General features: G+C 36.6%; 1 protein-coding gene across 3 annotated transcripts in view; it reads right to left on the bottom strand.

Annotated features, from left to right (window-relative positions):
- Window positions 1-17,298, bottom strand: part of pik3r3a (phosphoinositide-3-kinase, regulatory subunit 3a (gamma)) — a 30,928-nt gene extending 13,630 nt beyond the window's left edge. For 2 of the 3 annotated variants that reach the window (XM_067364242.1, XM_067364244.1), the window contains exons 1-6: window positions 16,898-17,298; window positions 15,726-15,813; window positions 15,515-15,613; window positions 11,846-12,026; window positions 677-814; window positions 439-560 (exon numbers count right to left, since the gene is read on the bottom strand). In XM_067364242.1, the coding sequence (XP_067220343.1) occupies window positions 439-560; window positions 677-814; window positions 11,846-12,026; window positions 15,515-15,613; window positions 15,726-15,813; window positions 16,898-16,961 (692 nt within the window). In that variant the 5' untranslated portion in view covers window positions 16,962-17,298. The remainder of the gene's footprint in view (window positions 1-438; window positions 561-676; window positions 815-11,845; window positions 12,027-15,514; window positions 15,614-15,725; window positions 15,814-16,897) is intronic. The other variant, XM_067364245.1, reaches the window with a different exon arrangement.
- Window positions 17,299-18,435: the final 1,137 nt, after the last annotated feature.

An 18,435-nucleotide genomic window follows, 5' to 3' on the forward strand; every position in this document is an offset into this window, starting at 1 on the left:
TACTGGAGTGGAGATATGAAAAATGGCTATTTTTGCTGATAACTTCTGATGGGTTTGACCAAAATTCATAAATTTGGTATAGGTCATCAGGACAATGCCCTGAAGGAGCCTGAGAAGTTTCGGACCAGCGCCACCTTGTGGTTAAAAGTTATAACAAAATTGGCAAAAATGCTAATAACTTTTTTTTCTAATTGCTCACTGCTGCTGTTGGTCTGATGTTCCCAGCCATGTTGGCTGGCTTCTTGTGCCGTTTTTGTGCTTGGCCCCGTAATTGCTGCTTGCAGCTATATTTATTATTATTATTACTTTGAAAAGTAAGTTTTTCTTTATATTTGTAATATATTTCTGTCACAATTTTAACAACCCAAACTTTTATTACTAACAACAAATGAGAACACCCTACAACAAGTAAGACATATAGATCATATGAGCACTCACTTTGTCAGATGACTGTGAATTGTGTCTGGGAAATCCTTGCAAAAGTTCTCTTGAGAATAACACTGTTCTTTTGAGATCTCTGTCACACTGACGGGCTCTAAAGTTTTTCTCCTTTGGATTTCCTGTAAAGTACCAGGGAAATTCTTAGAAAAGCAATGTTCAGTATTTGATATACATTCCTACATATTTTTCAAACGCTATTATGTCAGCACATATTTGATCCTTTTCCAGCGCTTACCTCTAATAATGTAGTGCAAGCATCATATAGCTGGTCATACTCTGCCGTCTTCTGAAACAGTCTTAAACATTCTTGGAGTTTCTCTCTGGTTGCACTCAAAAACTCTTCCTTCACAGGTAGATCCTGAAAATGCAATAGCTTAAGGCGAGACACTACAGGTGAATAGGGATTTTTTTTAAATTAGAAGATATCACTGTGAAACTTCTCCAGTTTATTACTGGCATAAACATAAGAAAAAAATGTATTACAAGTTTTGTGTAAATTTATGTTTTAATATGCAAATGAGGCCTTATATACTTAAATATACACTAATTTGCATACATTTCCAAAAACAAAATCTGGAAATTGGTAAGGTCCAGGTTTAAAATTCTTGATTCTATTTGTTGACATATTAGATGAAAGGGCTTTTACAGAGGGGATTCTGGATATCTTATTTTGTGCTTTAGTAAATTAGAGAATACTGACATTAGCCTTAAAAACCTATTTTCGCCATGTTTTTTTGAGTAAAAGGACCTATAACACAGGATAGGAATGATATATCAACAAATCCCTCTGTAAAAGCCTTCAGAATATAGTTAAGTATAAGTCTGGAAAAGTTGGTGCTTATAGGTGCTACTGAAGTGGATATATCTGACTCTGAGTGTGAGAAAAAACTCATTTTGAGAAAACGGCCTTTAAAGTTTTATATTGTATAATTTCATAAATTTCTGTTGAAACCCCCAACTTACAAACAAAATATATATTCACTTTATTAATATCAGTATTATGTAATATTTAAAACACATGGAAATTGATAAATGAATAAATTATTAATAACAATAGCTTTAAGCTGAAGAGAACTACCTTAACAAACACACATAACAGTCACAAAAACTCATTTTGAGAAAACGGCCTTTAAAGTTTTGTATTGTATAATTTCATACATTTCTATTGAAACCCCCAACCTACAAAAAAATATATATATTCAGTTTATTAATATTAGTATTATATAATATTTAAAACACATGGAAATTGATAAATGAATAAATTATTAATAACAATAGCCTTAAGATGAAGAGAACTACCTTAACAAACGCACATTAACGGTCACAAAAACTGCAAACAAACTGTGTCTGTTTGTTGTATGTCCATCTATAACTAAATTAATCTAATAAACAGCTCCCTGTCTGTTTATAGCCTAAATGTCCATGCCTGCACCATATGTAGGCCCCTCTTCGATCTCCTGTCGGTGTCTTTTCACCTTTTTGGCTGCGCTTACGCTTTGGCGCCTGCGTTTCACACGGGTGGACTGAAAAATGTTCGCTTTTGAAAGTCTAACCATGTCAGTGTAACTGCATGTATTTACAGTGATAACTGTACACTGAAGCCACAACTTATCCATGACAGCCAGCATGGCAGAGGCACCTTCATTAAAAGTGGCAATAGCCATACTGGCTGCAGCCTCAACCCTGCTTTTCCCCACAAATACTGTTTTCGGACATCTGGCCCATATGACTGAGTTGAGGCACTCATTTGCATTTTGAGTGCCTCCATGCTGCATGCGCTGTAGCAGACTGTCACTGGACATTCGGTGGTACACAGGGATAAGCTTCTTTCCCACTTCACGTGACAGAAAGTTTTTAGTGTGATGCTTGTGGGACTCTGGTGTTTCTCCATTCTCCTCTGCTCTCCTGTACCAACACCATGATGGACTGCACCTCGTATGTAATGGATTGTCATCACTAGACATGTTGTGAAGGAGACCTGCCCAGATCTCAGCTTTCATTTTATCTATGGAGACCTGGTTGTTAATAATAGCCCCCCTGTAAAAATTTTGCAAGGCTTTACATTTAGGAGCAGTCAGCTTGCCCAGACCCTTGCCCCCTAATTGACCTAATTTACTTAGTTTCCTAAGTGCTGTCCCCATGCGCTTATGGGCATGATTTATGCACTCCAATTTCACAATTTCATGTACAGGGTACGGGTTGAGGGCAACCACCTCCTTAAATGCAGCACTATCTCCATCTGACAGCATCTCAGTATATCGCACCTGGTGACGACTGACTGACCTGGCCCACATCCTCTTTGCTGCCTCCTGCTCCATTGCTTTACTTGAGCCTGCAAAATTTTTAGCACAGTCAGTGTGTGCCTCCCTCCAGCTTTCAAATTCCTGGTCTGTTATTTTTCCTTCTCGCTTGGCACTATTCTTTAAGGCACATGCATGACAGTAGGAGGACAAGACCTCAAAGTCTATTACTAGACCTGTAAGGACATCAATGCACACACCGATGCCATAATTTGATGTGAAACCTCTTTTATGCCAGGTTCCATCAAAAGACACGCTGATGTTTATAACTGCATCTTCATCCTCCATCAGTAACCTTGCCACATCTGCATCAACCTCAGCATAAGCCTGCCTGATCTGCTCCCTGGCTCTGTGCAATGACCCCAAGCCTCTCTCAATTTCTGCAACTACAATGAAACAAATACTGCATAAATAAACATTGATTTAATCAGGTTTTATTTAAAGTGAACATATAACTTAACTTATTTTGTAAAAGACAGTGGATTCTTATATGATTATCTGATTATGATTATGTTATGTGTGTGTGTGTGAAAGTAAATCTGTCCAACAAAATATACTGAATATCATAAAATTTATTTGTTAATATTGTATGTATAAATATGTTTACATTTTTATGATATAATGTGCATTATGAGGGGAAATATAAATGTAATGTCACTCTCACTTCTGACACTATCCACAAGACAAAAGCATTTGGCATTTAGACACTACACTGCTCTGGCTCAACCTTTTTCATACCTGTCACTTTTCTGTTGTGTCTCTGATAAGTCTTAAGGTGAAGGGAAGGTATCCCAAACACCTTGCTGAATTTTTTGAGAGCTGCATACCCCATTCCTAATTCATGTGCTAAGAGCACCATCCGCACATTCACATCAAATGCAACGTCGTTCCTGGACTCGTCTTGCAGACGCGTAGATGTGTAAACACTTCTGCAGTACCTATCTCTCTCACACAGACTACACTCCAGCAACACACTGCTACAGAACCCATGATTCTGTGGATCGATGTTAATTTTCAGCCCTGATCCAGCACAGTTAGGACAACACAAACCACTGACTAATTCATTCAATCGTGCAACATGAATTATGAGCCATTCCTGTGTGGCGCGGCTGTCATTCCCTCCGACAGACTCTCTCTTTCCCTTTCCAAACGATAGCTTACGCGATGAGGCACTGGCTGATGGGGTTTCATCGTCTAATCTGTTGTTTACTTTCTTTTTACTATCTCTTGCAAGTGACAGCTGTTGCCGTCTTTTCTGTGAAACTTTATGAGCTGATTTCGGTGTTGTCGGCATTTTCTCTCAGGCGCAGAATAAACAATGAAGCGTGACGCCTGAGAACCAATCACGTAGTCGGAAATTCACATCGACCAATCAGATGTGGTTTTCGGCTGTAGTATTCCCCGGCAAACTTTCGCGGTTGGTTATTTCTACAAAGGAAATGCCCATATTTGGATTAGACAGCGCTGTTAATGAGACTGAGAGCTTTACAATGATACCAGGCATGACATGTTTCTGTGAATGGAGACGGCACGGGAGCTCGCGTTAGAATGCTAACTTTTGGTGATTTCCGATAGAAATCTAAAGGCGCAAGTTGACAAAATATAATGAAATAACCACCTTAATGTGTAATGTTGACATATTTTTTATTTTGACATGAAAGCTTACATGTTAAGGGAGCAAACTGGCCCAAAATCTCAAAATTAACCACTGCATGAAAAAAAGATGTTTTCACCTGCCGTGTCTCGCCTTAAAGGGTTAGTTCACCCTCAAAAGTACTCACCCTCTTGTCGTTCCACACCCATAAGACCTTTGTTCATCTTCAGAACCACTCTAGTCATGTTGACTATTTTAACCATTTTTTCAACTACCTTTCTGGATATCAAAAGGTGCAATGACGCTGCTGCCTACTGTACCCCAGCCAGCAATGAAACGTGGGGCCCAGATGGGTTAACTACGGGTTCCATGGGTACTGTGTGGGCATGGGCTTTGGCTGGGTGAAATCAGCGGGTCCCATGTAGGTTTTGTAGTACGAGTCCCACATAGGAAGCCCATATGAGCTGATTACATGGGCCCCATAAGGGACAGGCATGGGCCAAGTGGGCATGGGTTTGAACTGGGAATGCACATATGGGTCCTGCATAGAATTTTTATGGGTCAAGTGGGCATGGGTTTGAACTGGGAATGCACATATGGGTCCTGCATAGAATTTTTATGGGTCAAGTGGGCATGGGTTTGAACTGGGAACACATATATGGGTCTTGAATGGCATATTTATGGGTCAAGTGGGCATGGGTTTGAACTGGGAATGCACATATGGGTCCTGCATAGAATTTTTATGGGTCAAGTGGGCATGGGTTTGAACTGGGAAAACATATATGGGTCTTGCATGATATATTTATGGGCCAAGTGGGCATGGGTTTGATCTGGGAACACATGTATGGGTCTTGAATGGCATATTTATGGGTCAAGTGGGCATGGGTTTGAACTGGGAATGCACATATGGGTCCTGCATAGAATTTTTATGGGTCAAGTGGGCATGGGTTTGAACTGGGAATGCACATATGGGTCCTGCATAGAATTTTTATGGGTCAAGTGGGCATGGGTTTGAACTGGGAAAACATATATGGGTCTTGCATGATATATTTATGGGCCAAGTTGGCATGGGTTTGAACTGGGAACACATATATGGGTCTTGCATGATATATTTATGGGCCAAGTTGGCATGAGTTTGAACTGGGAACACATATATGGGTCTTATATATATTTATACAACAATTCTGTCTGGTTCTCGAATCTGATTGGCTGATAGCCATGCGATATTTCAGCGATATCAGCACTCCTCCTACCTTTTCACCGTTTGTATCACTCCGCTTGAAGTGACCGTCATGGCGGCCGACCAAATCAACCGCAAGCTTTACAAATACTACTTGTTGTACCACAAACTGCAGTTTTAATAGTTTTTAGGCGATAATGTAGTTGTTTAGACCTGAAATATGTGACTCATATTTAATAACAGCGCCTATTTTACAACTTGTTTTGATGTTTTCAGAGATGTGAGCTCCAGGGCGTCAGCGACCGTTCAGTGCTTCTGTAACTGCCGAGAACAGCTTAGTCTCGGCCAGTGACTCGTGGATTTGCCGCTGGCTCTTATAGTGGTTAAACATGAGACATTATTCAATTTGAGTACATAGAACAGGCAATCTTTGGTCTTTATTAATCTATTATTTGTTCCAGAGCAAGTCGAATTGTGCTATGTTAAATTTGATAATAAACAACGTTATGTTACATCATTATATATAGGCTAGCATATTGGCTTCAACTAGACGGGACATATCAGACGAAGACTCTTCTCCGCTCTTCAAATACGTAAAACATTAAACTTTATAAACATAGGGTTTTTTTAGTAAAGAAAACGCTTTACAATTTTTTTTCTAACATCAGATCTTTATTTACCTTTGCATTGCACAGAGATGTCCAAACTGCGTGCACACTTCATTCACGAGGGGATGCGGATTAATGTAATGAAGTTTGATTGACAGTTTGAGGATCCAATGGAGTTAAGAGGTTTTGTCACAAGCTCTTTAAAATCCTTTTCATTCCTTAAATATTTGTAAAACCCACATACAAGCGTAAATGTTTTTTGTTTTGTTTTTGTTTTTTGTAAATAAGTAGTGCTTTGTTTGACTGAACTGTACAATTGTGCTTATTTGTTGTTCAATAAATATTATTTTATATAAATATGTCCATTAGTAAGTAATATGGATTGAGTGAAAGTTACATTAATACGCCATTAGATGGCAGCAACACTTTACAGGAGGAATGAGTCAGTGAAGCACAAGAGACTTTTAAATTTAAAGGAACTTTTGCAAAGGAAGTTGTTTTTAGTGCTGTAGTGTTATACAAAGATCGCTTTCCTCAGAGGACATTCAAACGGACTTTTATAATGGATATAATATTATGGACATCGACTTGAAGAATGAATGTAATGCATTATATCAGACAGGTAATAGCCTACTGTCTCTCTCTAATACTGTATAAAATTCAGTGTGTTTCAATGAAGCGACTCGACGTTCCTTCGTTACTAGTTCTAAAGTGACGTTTTAGAGTTAGTAACAGAGGCTTGGTCCAACTGACAACTTGAGATATGAATCCGTGGCGGAAGGAAGTAGTGCTGCACAAAATAGGGTTTTAAAGACACTCCGTTGTTGTTCTTATTTATTTACACACTCATGTGTCCGTCACTTGGGTAAAGTTGGTTTTATATTCGCACAATCAGACATCCGTATTCAATAGCCTTGTTAATCACACTACATTGGACATTCAGTGGACATTCACAAGTAAATATGCCATTAAAACAATACTTGCCTATTTTGATCGGCTGTGAAAAATTTTGTAAGTTGACAATTGTTGGTTGTCAATATCATGTCGCTGCTTAAAATTCGCAAACATTCCCATACGGTAAAAAAAAATATATTTTATCTGGCCAAAATATATTTTAAATATATGGTAAATATTTGTTGCAAACAGTTAATTTCAATGAAATATATTTTTGAATATATATATATATATATATATATATATATATATATATATATATATATATATATATATATATATATATATGTATATATATATGTATATATATTGTTTCAACCTTCATATACTTAAAATATATTTAAATATGTATTTCAGGGTCAGGAAAAATATATTTATATATGAAAATATATTTCAGGGCGCAAGAAAATACATTTCCAATCTTACAGTAGACAATGCAAATGTGCGTGGAAGAAAGCTTTGCGAACAAAACTATCCATTATGTTTGAAGAATTTTGAAAAACATGAATTTCCACATATTTTCCACATTGACACTTTGTTCACATATCTTCCCAAAAAATACCTGTGTAATAGTGATCATGGCACCTCACAAATGTGTGTTTTAGTCTATTACTTATTAATTAATTCATTTATTTATTAATTTAATTGTAATTTATTGTCAGTGTAATATAGCGTTTAGATCTACATCAAATACGAATAAATAGATTAATAAAATCGCTAGCTGTACGATGTTAACTGTGACGTAATTTGAATGGGAAACCACTAGCAGCGCTCACAGACTTTTGGAGTACTGCGCATGCGCGTCATTTTGAACTGTAACGGTCGTCAGTCAACCGGGAGTTTTCGGAGTAAAAGGTGAGAGCTAACGTTATAACTTTATTTTTAGTCGTCATTTTTCACATATGTAATGTTCATTGCTACTTTGAATGTATAATGTTTTATTGTCAAGGGTTTTTTTTTTTTACTTTAATTGTAAAATTAATGCCCCGTTTGTTTATTTGCTCACATGAGACGCATTTGATATTTTCAGATTTCCGTTTTAAAGTTAGTTGTTTTTAATTTGGACACTAGTGAAAACTAACGTTACACACAAAAAATGTGTAATATTTTTTTTTTTTTTTAATTTCAGCTGTAGAGTGTTTGGGAGACGGTGCTGCCTGCTGTTGTCGATCTATGATGCTCCTGTCACTGATAGTGGCCTGTAACGTAAGTCTTTTTTTTTTTTTTTTTTTTGGCTAAATTTAATGTTTTACTAAACTTGTTAAGTAGGCACACATTATTTTCTCGTTATTAAAGTTCAGGCATATGCTGGACACAATGCATTAATGGCATTTCATACGCTCAATTTTTCTACTATTATTATTATCATTATTAATATAGCCTTACTATAATATAATTTTTATTCACTTTCTGCTGAATGACAAGCTGTTTTCGATTATCCAGTTGAGCCAGTGATTCAGTAAGTTGCTTGTAACAGAAGATGCTTATTTGTCACGACTTACAGGTTTACATGTGTCATTCATTACTGAAAAAAATCTGCTTTTTATTTTCAGTAGCAGAAGCAGAGACGGTTTGTGCAACAGCAACAAGGTGAGAATGATGAGACACTTTAAGAAGTAGTTTTTTTTTTTTTTTTTAATTAAGCACTGTTAAGCAAATTATATTATTTTATTTGTGTAATTTATGAATTGATATGTTCTCTGCACTTGTGTTAATATCTGTTTCTGTCTGGAACAGGTGCGGGTCAAAACCCATCTGTCAAGACCCTTGTCCACTTGCTGTCCGCCCCACCAGCCCAACGATTGTGCTGGAGAACCACAAGTCACAGGTACAGGATAATGTTCATAGTCAAGTCATCTTCATTTCTGTGGCACTTTATACAAAACAGCTTCACAGTAAAAAACATGAAATAGTCAACATGACCCTAGTTGAAGTGAAACACTAGGTGTGTGTTAGAAAAATACTAATATTTTAAAGTCTGTACATGCAAATGATTCCTCAAGCTTTAAAACACATCACAAATTACAACATGTTGACTTTGAGCCCATATTGGACAGTTGGCAAATCTGTAATGTAACAAATTTAACATAACAGTATTTTCCAAAAACACACCTATTGTTTCACTTCAGAAGAAGTTGATTAATCAACTGAGGTCATGTGGATTACCGTCATGTTCACTTTGGTTTTTGACCTTCTTGCGTGAACACACAGAGATGGATTATTTTTCTAAATATCTCTGTTTGTATTCCACAGAAAAAGAGAATGTCATAATCAACTGGAACAGCATGAGGGTAAGTATCCCTTTAAGTTAGCTTAACTGAGTGACTTTGTGATATTCCACTATCCCTTCATTTGTAAAAGTGAAAATGCAATGCAGAAGTGTAAAGAAAGGCTAATTCGACCTCTCCTCAATCATCAGTTTCTTTACTGTACTGTCTAAAAATATGCCCATTAAATATCTTTAAAATCCAGTATACCTGTAATTGTTTTAGTTCCAGTGTAAACAAAAATATCAGGAAATCCAAAACTAGTTAGAGGACAAAGTGCATGCCCTCTGTACCTGTACTGATGTTCAGTGATTGTGTTTTGTCTTTTGTATGAGTACAGTGGTAGAGACAGAGAAGAAGTGCCTTTGATGAGGAAACCATGGCAGCCATATATACGGTAAGTTAATACTTAGTGAAAGGAAAATTTACTAGAAACATTAAGTTCTAAAAAAATTACTGATTTTTGTCTCACAGTCAAGAAGAGATTTCCAAATGTGTCCAAAGAAGCTTTGAGGATTTGACGTGGGGAAAGTGAGACTTCTTGAAAGCAAAAAAGTTATATTTGTTTGAATATTGTAATTTTTTGAACATTGTAAAGTATGTTCCTTGCTGATTTTTATTCAAATGTTCACGTGTTATAGACAACAAATAAAATTTTTTTCAAATGTGACATGTGAATGTATTTTCTTGGGTTGAAATATATGTAGGGCAAAATATATTTTTAAATGCTTTTGTAAAATATATTTTGAAAATATATTTTAAAAAAATATACAAAACATGGCCAAAAAATACATTTTAGGAAAATGTATTTATATGTGAAAATATATTTATAGCGAATATATTTTTTGGCCATTTTTTGTATATTTTGAAATATATTTAAAAATATATTTGAAAATAATTTTTTTTACCGTATGGGTTAATTTATTGCACAATTATTGGAAAGTTTGAATTTATCATAAGTCCGAATGTGCGAATATAAAACCAACTTTACCGAAGTCGTGCCGTCGAACTGTTGTATAAATGCAATATCACACTCGTAGCCGTGCGATATGGCTGTATATCAGCACGCAGTGATTACCTACGGATGACGTCACACGGAGTGTGATATTGCTCATATATCTATGGGTAAAAAAGAACATTGACAACACAAACGCCATGACTGTTTTGGATGTATTTTTTGGAGAGATGTTTTGTTTTCTTTTTTATATAATATATTTTTATTTACCGGTACGTTGTAAAATTTTAATTGTTAAAGATTATGTTTGTTGTTCAATGTATTATATAATGAGTGTATTTTGTATTGTATTTTTGGAGGGGGTTTTTTTCAGAGATTTTTTTTAAATATATTTTTTAGTTTACTGTATGTTGTGACATTGTTTTTTAAAGATACTTTTTGTTGTTCAATTTAATATATTTCTTGCAGTTCAAAGCATCAAGTGTCTTGTATTTATCTTGTACTTACATTCATTCTTCATTTTTAATTTTTCTTAGATTGTTCCCTTAAATGAATGGTTGGGCTTACCTTGCATGAATTGCCCACTTAGGACCAACATAAGATCCTTACAGAGCCCACTTTAAGCCCATATGGGCATTCACGGTTGAATCCTGGTGCAAACCCACTTTAAACCCCTTTAGGCAGGTGGGGCCCAAATGGGTCTGACACAAATTGCCCGGTTAAGACCCATATAAGACCCTTACAGATCCCACTTAAAACCCACCTAGGCATCCATGGCTGGCCCCCATGTGGATCCCGGGTGCAAGCCCACTTTAAACCCCTTTAGGCAGATGGGGCCCAAATGGGTCTGTCATGAATTGCCCGGTTAAGACCCTTACAGATTCCACTTAAAACCCATCTGGGCATCCACGGCTGGTCCCCATGTGTATCCCGGGTGCAAGCCCACTTTAAACCCCTTCAGACTGGTGGGCCCCAAATGGGTTTGGCATGAATTGCCCAGTTAGGACCCACACAAGACCCTTACAGATCCCACTTAAAACCCATCTGGGCATCCATGGCTGGCCCCCATGTGGATCCCGGGTGTAAGCCCACTTTAAACCCCTTTGGGCAGGTGGGGCCCAAATGGGTTTGGCATGAATTGCCCAGTTAGGACCCATGCAGTACCCTTACAGTTCCCACTTTTAGTACGTCTGGGCTTCCACGGCTTGCCCCAATGTGGATCCCAGTGCAAGCCCATAATGGGGCCCACATTTGCCGCCCATGAAGCCCTCATCTGGGGCCCACATGTCATTGCTGGCTGGGACGTGTGGATCAGATACCCTCAGATTTCATCAAAAATATCTTAATTTGTGTTCCAAAGATGAACGAAGGTCTTACGGGTGTGGAACGACATGAGGGTGAGTACTTACTGACAGAAATTTCATTTTTGGGTGAACTAACTTTTTAATGACTAAGGGCATTCACTTATTGATAAAAAATACATAAACAAAAGCTTCATTTCAACTAAGATCATTTTCACAATGAAATTCACTGAAAAGATACAGACCATGTTACAGTGGGACACGGGATAAGCCAATGTGACATCCAGGGAAGCGTTGTACTGGACTAAGCTCCTATGTCTGTAGTAAGATATCAGATCTGGCATTGAGCTGAAGGTCAGAGGCTCAGAGAATCCAAATTTTCCATCTCGATGATGGATCCTAATGAGTTTGTTGGTGCCATTGTTCCTGTGGGGATTTCAATAAGCACTTTCAAACGTATAGCCTTTTCTGTTAATTCAGTGGTACAATGTATTTCTCCGTGTAGAAAAAAAAGAAAAGAGACCATTGTCGAAATGCTGACAAATCAAATCTGGCAATTTGCTTGTCAGCTTAAGATGTTGTTATATAGCTGAAAAAAATTGTAACAATGCTATTTGTGAACAAAGCCATAAGATTAAAGGTGCTAAAGAGGATCTTTTCGTCGACTGAGAAACCAAAGACTGTTAGTGAGTTTTTGAAATGAGCGCATGAGTAAGAACAACCCCCCTCCTTCACAGCTCATTTCGAGGGAACGCCTCCCAAAACTCGTGCACAAGTATTGAAACACGAGTGTTTACCACCGGCATTCGCTGTGTCGTGTTAGTGGATTCATTATGTTGGACTCACCGCAGGTAACTCATAATCTGCAGTTGTTACTCCTGTCTCCGGACAAAAACATTGCATGCAGCACCTGTAGAGTGTGGAAAGTTACTGGAGCGCACAGCCACGCACGTCTCGCACAAGGAACGTCATGGCAGTGATTGACAAGCCAGAGGGCCAATTGTTTGCATGATGATCATGTAAACGATTGGCTGATGTTTTTAAGGCCCTACCTCGTGCACAGATGATGTATATTAGTATTATTCCTTTCAGTGCACCTGTCACGATCACAGTCGGCTCCTGTCAGTTTCTGGACTACGCTTCCCACAATCCTCCCTGCCAATCACATGCACTCACTCCACCAATCACCTGTTGCCACATACAGCCATGCACACTCCACACTAATCACCACACCTAGCTGATACGCATTACCTGGACTATAAAGGACTCACACACACACCACCTCACCGCGAAGTCTTGATTCCTTGTGACAATTCTGAGCGTTTCCTTGTATCCTGTCTGCCTGTGATTGATCTTGCCTGTTCCCATTTATTGACCCGTTGCTGCCTGTCCTGACTCTTGCCTTTTATACTGTTCTGTGAATTATATCCGCCTGCCTCGATCTACTGCCTGTGCCCTGACTACGATTCTGCCTAACCCTCTGCTGTACCTGTTTGCTCCTGATAGACCCTCCTGTATGACCACGCTTACTTTTGTAATAAAGCTTGCAGATGGATCTCTGCCTGAGTCTCCCTTTGTTACAGCACCTAATAAATAGTCTTTTATCAGTTAGTAAAGACAGTTTCAAGTAATATTGCAAAAAAGTATAAAAACAAAACATCCTCTTTAGCACCTTTAACTTAACATTTCATTTCAGCACATTCATGGTTAGGATATTCTGATGTAAAAAGAGTTTGAACCAAACTTCTGACCGACATAATGTCTGCATGCTGTGTGGTTGTAAGCCTGTGACACGAGAGTTAATTATCTATGTTCTGGAAAAGATGTAGTCAAATTAGGGTACGTTTACACAACACCATTTTCAACTAAAAATGGAAAACGTTTTATGCATTTATTAGGAATAGGCATTTTTCAGAAACACTGTATTTGAATTTTTGGGCTCATAAAAAATAAATATTCGAATATTTGTTTATTTAAATTACATTTAACAGGAAAGACGTTATTTTTTTAAACATCTTAAACAAGTTTTTGTCACCATTTCTGAACAAGCTTACGTTATATAGATTGAGGTTTTCTTTTAGCAGAAAACATTAAATAATATTTGTATACAAAAAATGTAAAGAACAAAAGCATTTAAGCTCAAGCAGAGGGAACAGGAAAAAACGTTAATGAAGCAGACTGCGCCAAGTATCATACAGAATGTACAGAAAGCCAGGAAACCGGCATATGGTTATCGTGTTTATAATTATTGTTTCACATGTTCATGTTGAGAAAAACAATAATATCCACATGTTCAGGTGACAGTTAACTCCACAAATTGATAACAATAGGTAAGTCCGGCTGCAGAGAAAAAGCGCTCCGCTGTCACAGTTGCAGGGACACAAATATAACGGAGACAAAATTAAAGGAAGCATATGTGTCGAGAATCATTTTGCTAGCTGATAAGGTATCTTCTCGGCTTACTCAGGGTGCAGGTACATTTACCTACAGTCGTGAGCGCAGTGATGGACAGCTGTCTTTCCTCATTCAACTGGTGTTTCGATTTTGTGTGATTTCTCATTTTGGTGGTGATATTATCAGTTTCATTGATTAATTTGATCAAAATATATTAGATTTTGTAAGATCATTTAATAAGATAATTTCGATCTAAGTAATTACAAAGTTCACGAGGCAGACTTGCATTCTGTGATCAATTATAATCAACTTGTTAACACACTGCACAGCGCCACCCAGTGCAATTAGTTAGAACTGTGAGTTTTGTGCTTGGGATTTTTCATTGATTCACTGCATTTACGGCCAGCAAACAAAGCAATGTAGTAAAATTTGAATAGTATTTTTATTTTTCGAATAATAATTACAGATTGAATATTCAAATATTCTATTCATGCATACCCCTAGCATTTACACGACAACAGCGTTTTGGGGGCCTGAAAAGGCAAACTTTTGAAAACAGGTTTCAAAGTGTACGTTTTTGAAAATGATACCCACGTCACTATATATAAAAAGCAATCATCCATACTCGACTTGGTGAAAAGAAATTTTTTTTTTTTCTTAAGGGACATTTCAGTCTTGTGTCTGACGTTTAATTACACATTTTAAATGGCAAATTCTGGTAATAATAACATATAAAGAACGCGTAAATGATGGTAATGAAATTACCAGCACATGACGTTGCTGTAACGTTGCCAGTAAGTCATGGAATAATATTACGGGCATACAACGTTGTAGTTACGTTACTAGTAAGTCATGGAATTACCAATATATTACAATTAGAGTACGTATCTTGAACGTCCTTGGTAATCTTATAACGTTAGGGGGTCGTACTGACGACGTTGTGAGATGGTAATCTGAAGGTAATGAAATTACTGGCATGCGACGTCATTACGTTGTCAGTTAGTAAGTCATGAAATTACCAAAAAGTACGAATACATTACATAACTGTTACGTCGTGTGTTAGCTGGGATTATCATCTCCGTGTAAATGACAAAAATGCAAATTTGTGAAAAATTTGTGGCATGTTCAGTCTATAGGTGCGTAGTGTTACTTTACAAACTGACATCGCCAACTTCTAGCCTGGCAGCATAATACAGCGTTTTTAGTCGTTTTCGCGGATCTGTGTGAACAGGGATTATTTTGACAACATAGCCATCTGTACACTAAAAAACGCAAAGGAAAGACTTTTCCATTTTTAGTACATTGTTGTTGGGTAAACACCTTTAAACAGATGCTAAAACTACTAGCAAATCACAGTTTTAATGACACTAATGTGTGAACTAATGCACTAGTGTGTAATATATACAAAAGACTGTTTCATGTGTGAAAGTTACTAATGATTAGTTGTCCACTGTCGGCTCTACCTCACATATCTGCTGTGTTTTCACTAAAATAAGAATCTTAAAACATGCAATTCTTACCTAACAGTTAATGTATATTCTCCCTGCACCCTGCAGGAGGCATTTCGGACCAGGAAAGCACCATCAGGCATGCCGTGGAGTATTTCATTCACCTCCTCCCTAATGTAAGTGGTATAAATTCAATTATAAGCAAGCAAAGTGATAAAGACAAAAAATAATAAGACTTATTCTGACAAAATAGTTCACCAAATAAAATAAAAAATAATCTCACCTTGATATGTCAGCCCAGTACCACCCGTCCTCCTGTAATGAATTGTTGGGCTCCATTTCTCTTAGTAGATGATCGTCGCCACTGATGACTGATTGAAGGAACATAATGAAACATAATGTGAGACAACTGATTATTGAACAGTTCAGCAACTGTTACACTTTTACTGGAAAACCTCTAGCCCTAATCTACTATTTTACTTATTTTATTTGAAAAATATACAGATATTTGAAATGATTTTTGTATTATGTATTTATCAATAATATCTATGACTGCCATGATAAAAAGTCTATATTTTAAAATATATTACAATATAAATTAATGTAATAAATATGATATTAAATATACTAAATTATATTTAATAATTATATTGTAAAATTAATTATTACATTGGAATATTTAATCTATTTTACACAGAAAACATAACATTTTCGCCTTCATTTCATTTTGTATGTCAGTTTACATTACATAAATCGTTTTAATACAAACACGAGTGACAAATTGGACAGAAACTATAGATAATAATGTTAACTAGACACACTTTGTTTCTATAAAGATGCCTGTCTAGAACTATGTGCAGACTGCCTGAAGTGACAGCTGTGGACAGAACAGCGTTCGGGATTTCCCTAGTATTCCCGCCTGCGAATTCACGAATCCTACTATGGAAAAGGTGAAGGTCTGTGAATATTAACTACATAACGTGACGTACATCAGCGGGTCTCTACTATTGGCTTAAATTAAGACTTTGCAAGACTCATGCAGAGGTTCTGGACTCATGAATACTAATCAAGTTAAGTGATTGGACGCTCAAGGACTGTTACCAAGCCACGTCATCATTGCCTATTTAATATTCATAAGCTAACGCTTCACCATAGTAGGATTGGTATTTCGTGGCCCGATATTCCTGCACTGCTGACCTCAATGAACTCAGCGATGACATGTTGAGACATGCAGAACTCAACGAATGAAAAGCCCAAGATTGGGCTAACTCACTTTTATATAATATGAACTAACTTTCACAAATATTACCTTCATAAATACTGTTATTGTTCCCAAGATTAATGCTTGACACTTAGAATTGTGTTTGAACGAGAACAAAGACAGGTTGATTTAAACATAATAAACACCAAATATAAAAAGATGACAAGGAAAAAATAAGAAATAAAGTTACGCACCAGTGCCAGCTGCGCTGACTCGACTCATTTCGATGTAGGAAAACGGTTCTTCAGACGACGACATCCTTTCATCAACAATGGATCGTGTTGCAGAAAATTAAGCGTTTAAATACTGTAAATCGTTCCGTCAAATAATTGTAAACGATTGTCTAACGTGAATTGTTATATCTCAGATAGCGAAGAAAGCAACAGCAGAACAATGTTAAAAATCCGAAAAAGACAGTTTTTCTCTTATTAGTCCAAGAATCCAGTTGTAATAATTTGAAAGCCAGTCATTCAAAATAAAACTTAGCAATAAAGCTTATGATCATGTACCGAATATCATACATGATCGGCACGTTCATAACGCTGTATATTGATCTAACGTTAAATATCCAAATGAACAGTGTGTCTTGAGTGAATCAAACTCTTATAAGGTTTGGGACGATGTAAGTGTCTGACTGAGGACGATACCATCGATCTGCATAGGGAAAACTTTATACAGGATGTCCTTGTGTTGTTGTTATTATTATTTTGTTTTTGTTATACGTTGCCATTTCTTTTATCAAAATTTTGAAAATACATTTTAGAAATTCTGTATTAATTGTATGCTCTTGTTTTAAGCCACTGTTGTGTTAACGTTATCACCCCCCCGCAATTATGTTACGGTCCGTTGTCGATACTTTTCTTTATCAACTAGTTTCAGTCCAAATTCTGAGTTTTCTGCACACAAACAGTGTCATTTATATATATATATTTTAGAAATAAAATGAAACTGTCAAAATGAATAAAGAAAAATGTCATGACGTTTTTAAACTTTTAAATATTCGAAAGGTCTGCACATAGGGGAGTTCCTTCAGTGAAGGGAACATTGTGTACTGTTGACATTGTCTGCCTACTGACATGAGAAAGAAAGTTTCACTCTTAAATAGTGTTCAAACACTTCGGTTGAGCCTGCAAAACAGCATATACTTTTCAGATAGGAAGACATGTGAATTGTTTTTATAATATCTCGAGGAAGTCGATGAACAGCACAGAAAGACATTTTAAATTAATTAACAATGAGTCTAAATAAGTCTAATAAGACAATATAGCGCGATTTATCGCACATAACATTAAATTGTATAACATATTTTGATATAGTGATAAATAATTTCACATTAAATCTCCTAAATAACAATTAATCACGTTCAGTAGGCCTAGGCTTATTTTAATGCTATAAAACAAAATATCAATCGCAAAAATTAACGCTATCTAGTATTCACACTTCTTGTCTGAAATCGTCTGACAGTAGTGTTATATGTTTTAATATCAATTTACATACATTTTACATACATTTGTCCAATCTCATTTTCAAAACTCTAAACACATTTAGCACATCCTTCTGTTGTGGCCATACCATTTAGCCTAAACAATTCATTTTCTTTTTATTTTAAGCACACCTTACCAAAATTGGATCTTTCTCATCTTATTTGCAAATGCTTAAACACAGCAAGTCAGAAATGAAGACCTAATATTCCAATCTTTAAGTATAGGATAAAACCTATACTTTTGTAACA

Source organism: Chanodichthys erythropterus, chromosome 16 (genome assembly GCF_024489055.1).
Source record: "Chanodichthys erythropterus isolate Z2021 chromosome 16, ASM2448905v1, whole genome shotgun sequence".
Taxonomy (NCBI): Eukaryota; Metazoa; Chordata; class Actinopteri; order Cypriniformes; family Xenocyprididae; genus Chanodichthys; species Chanodichthys erythropterus.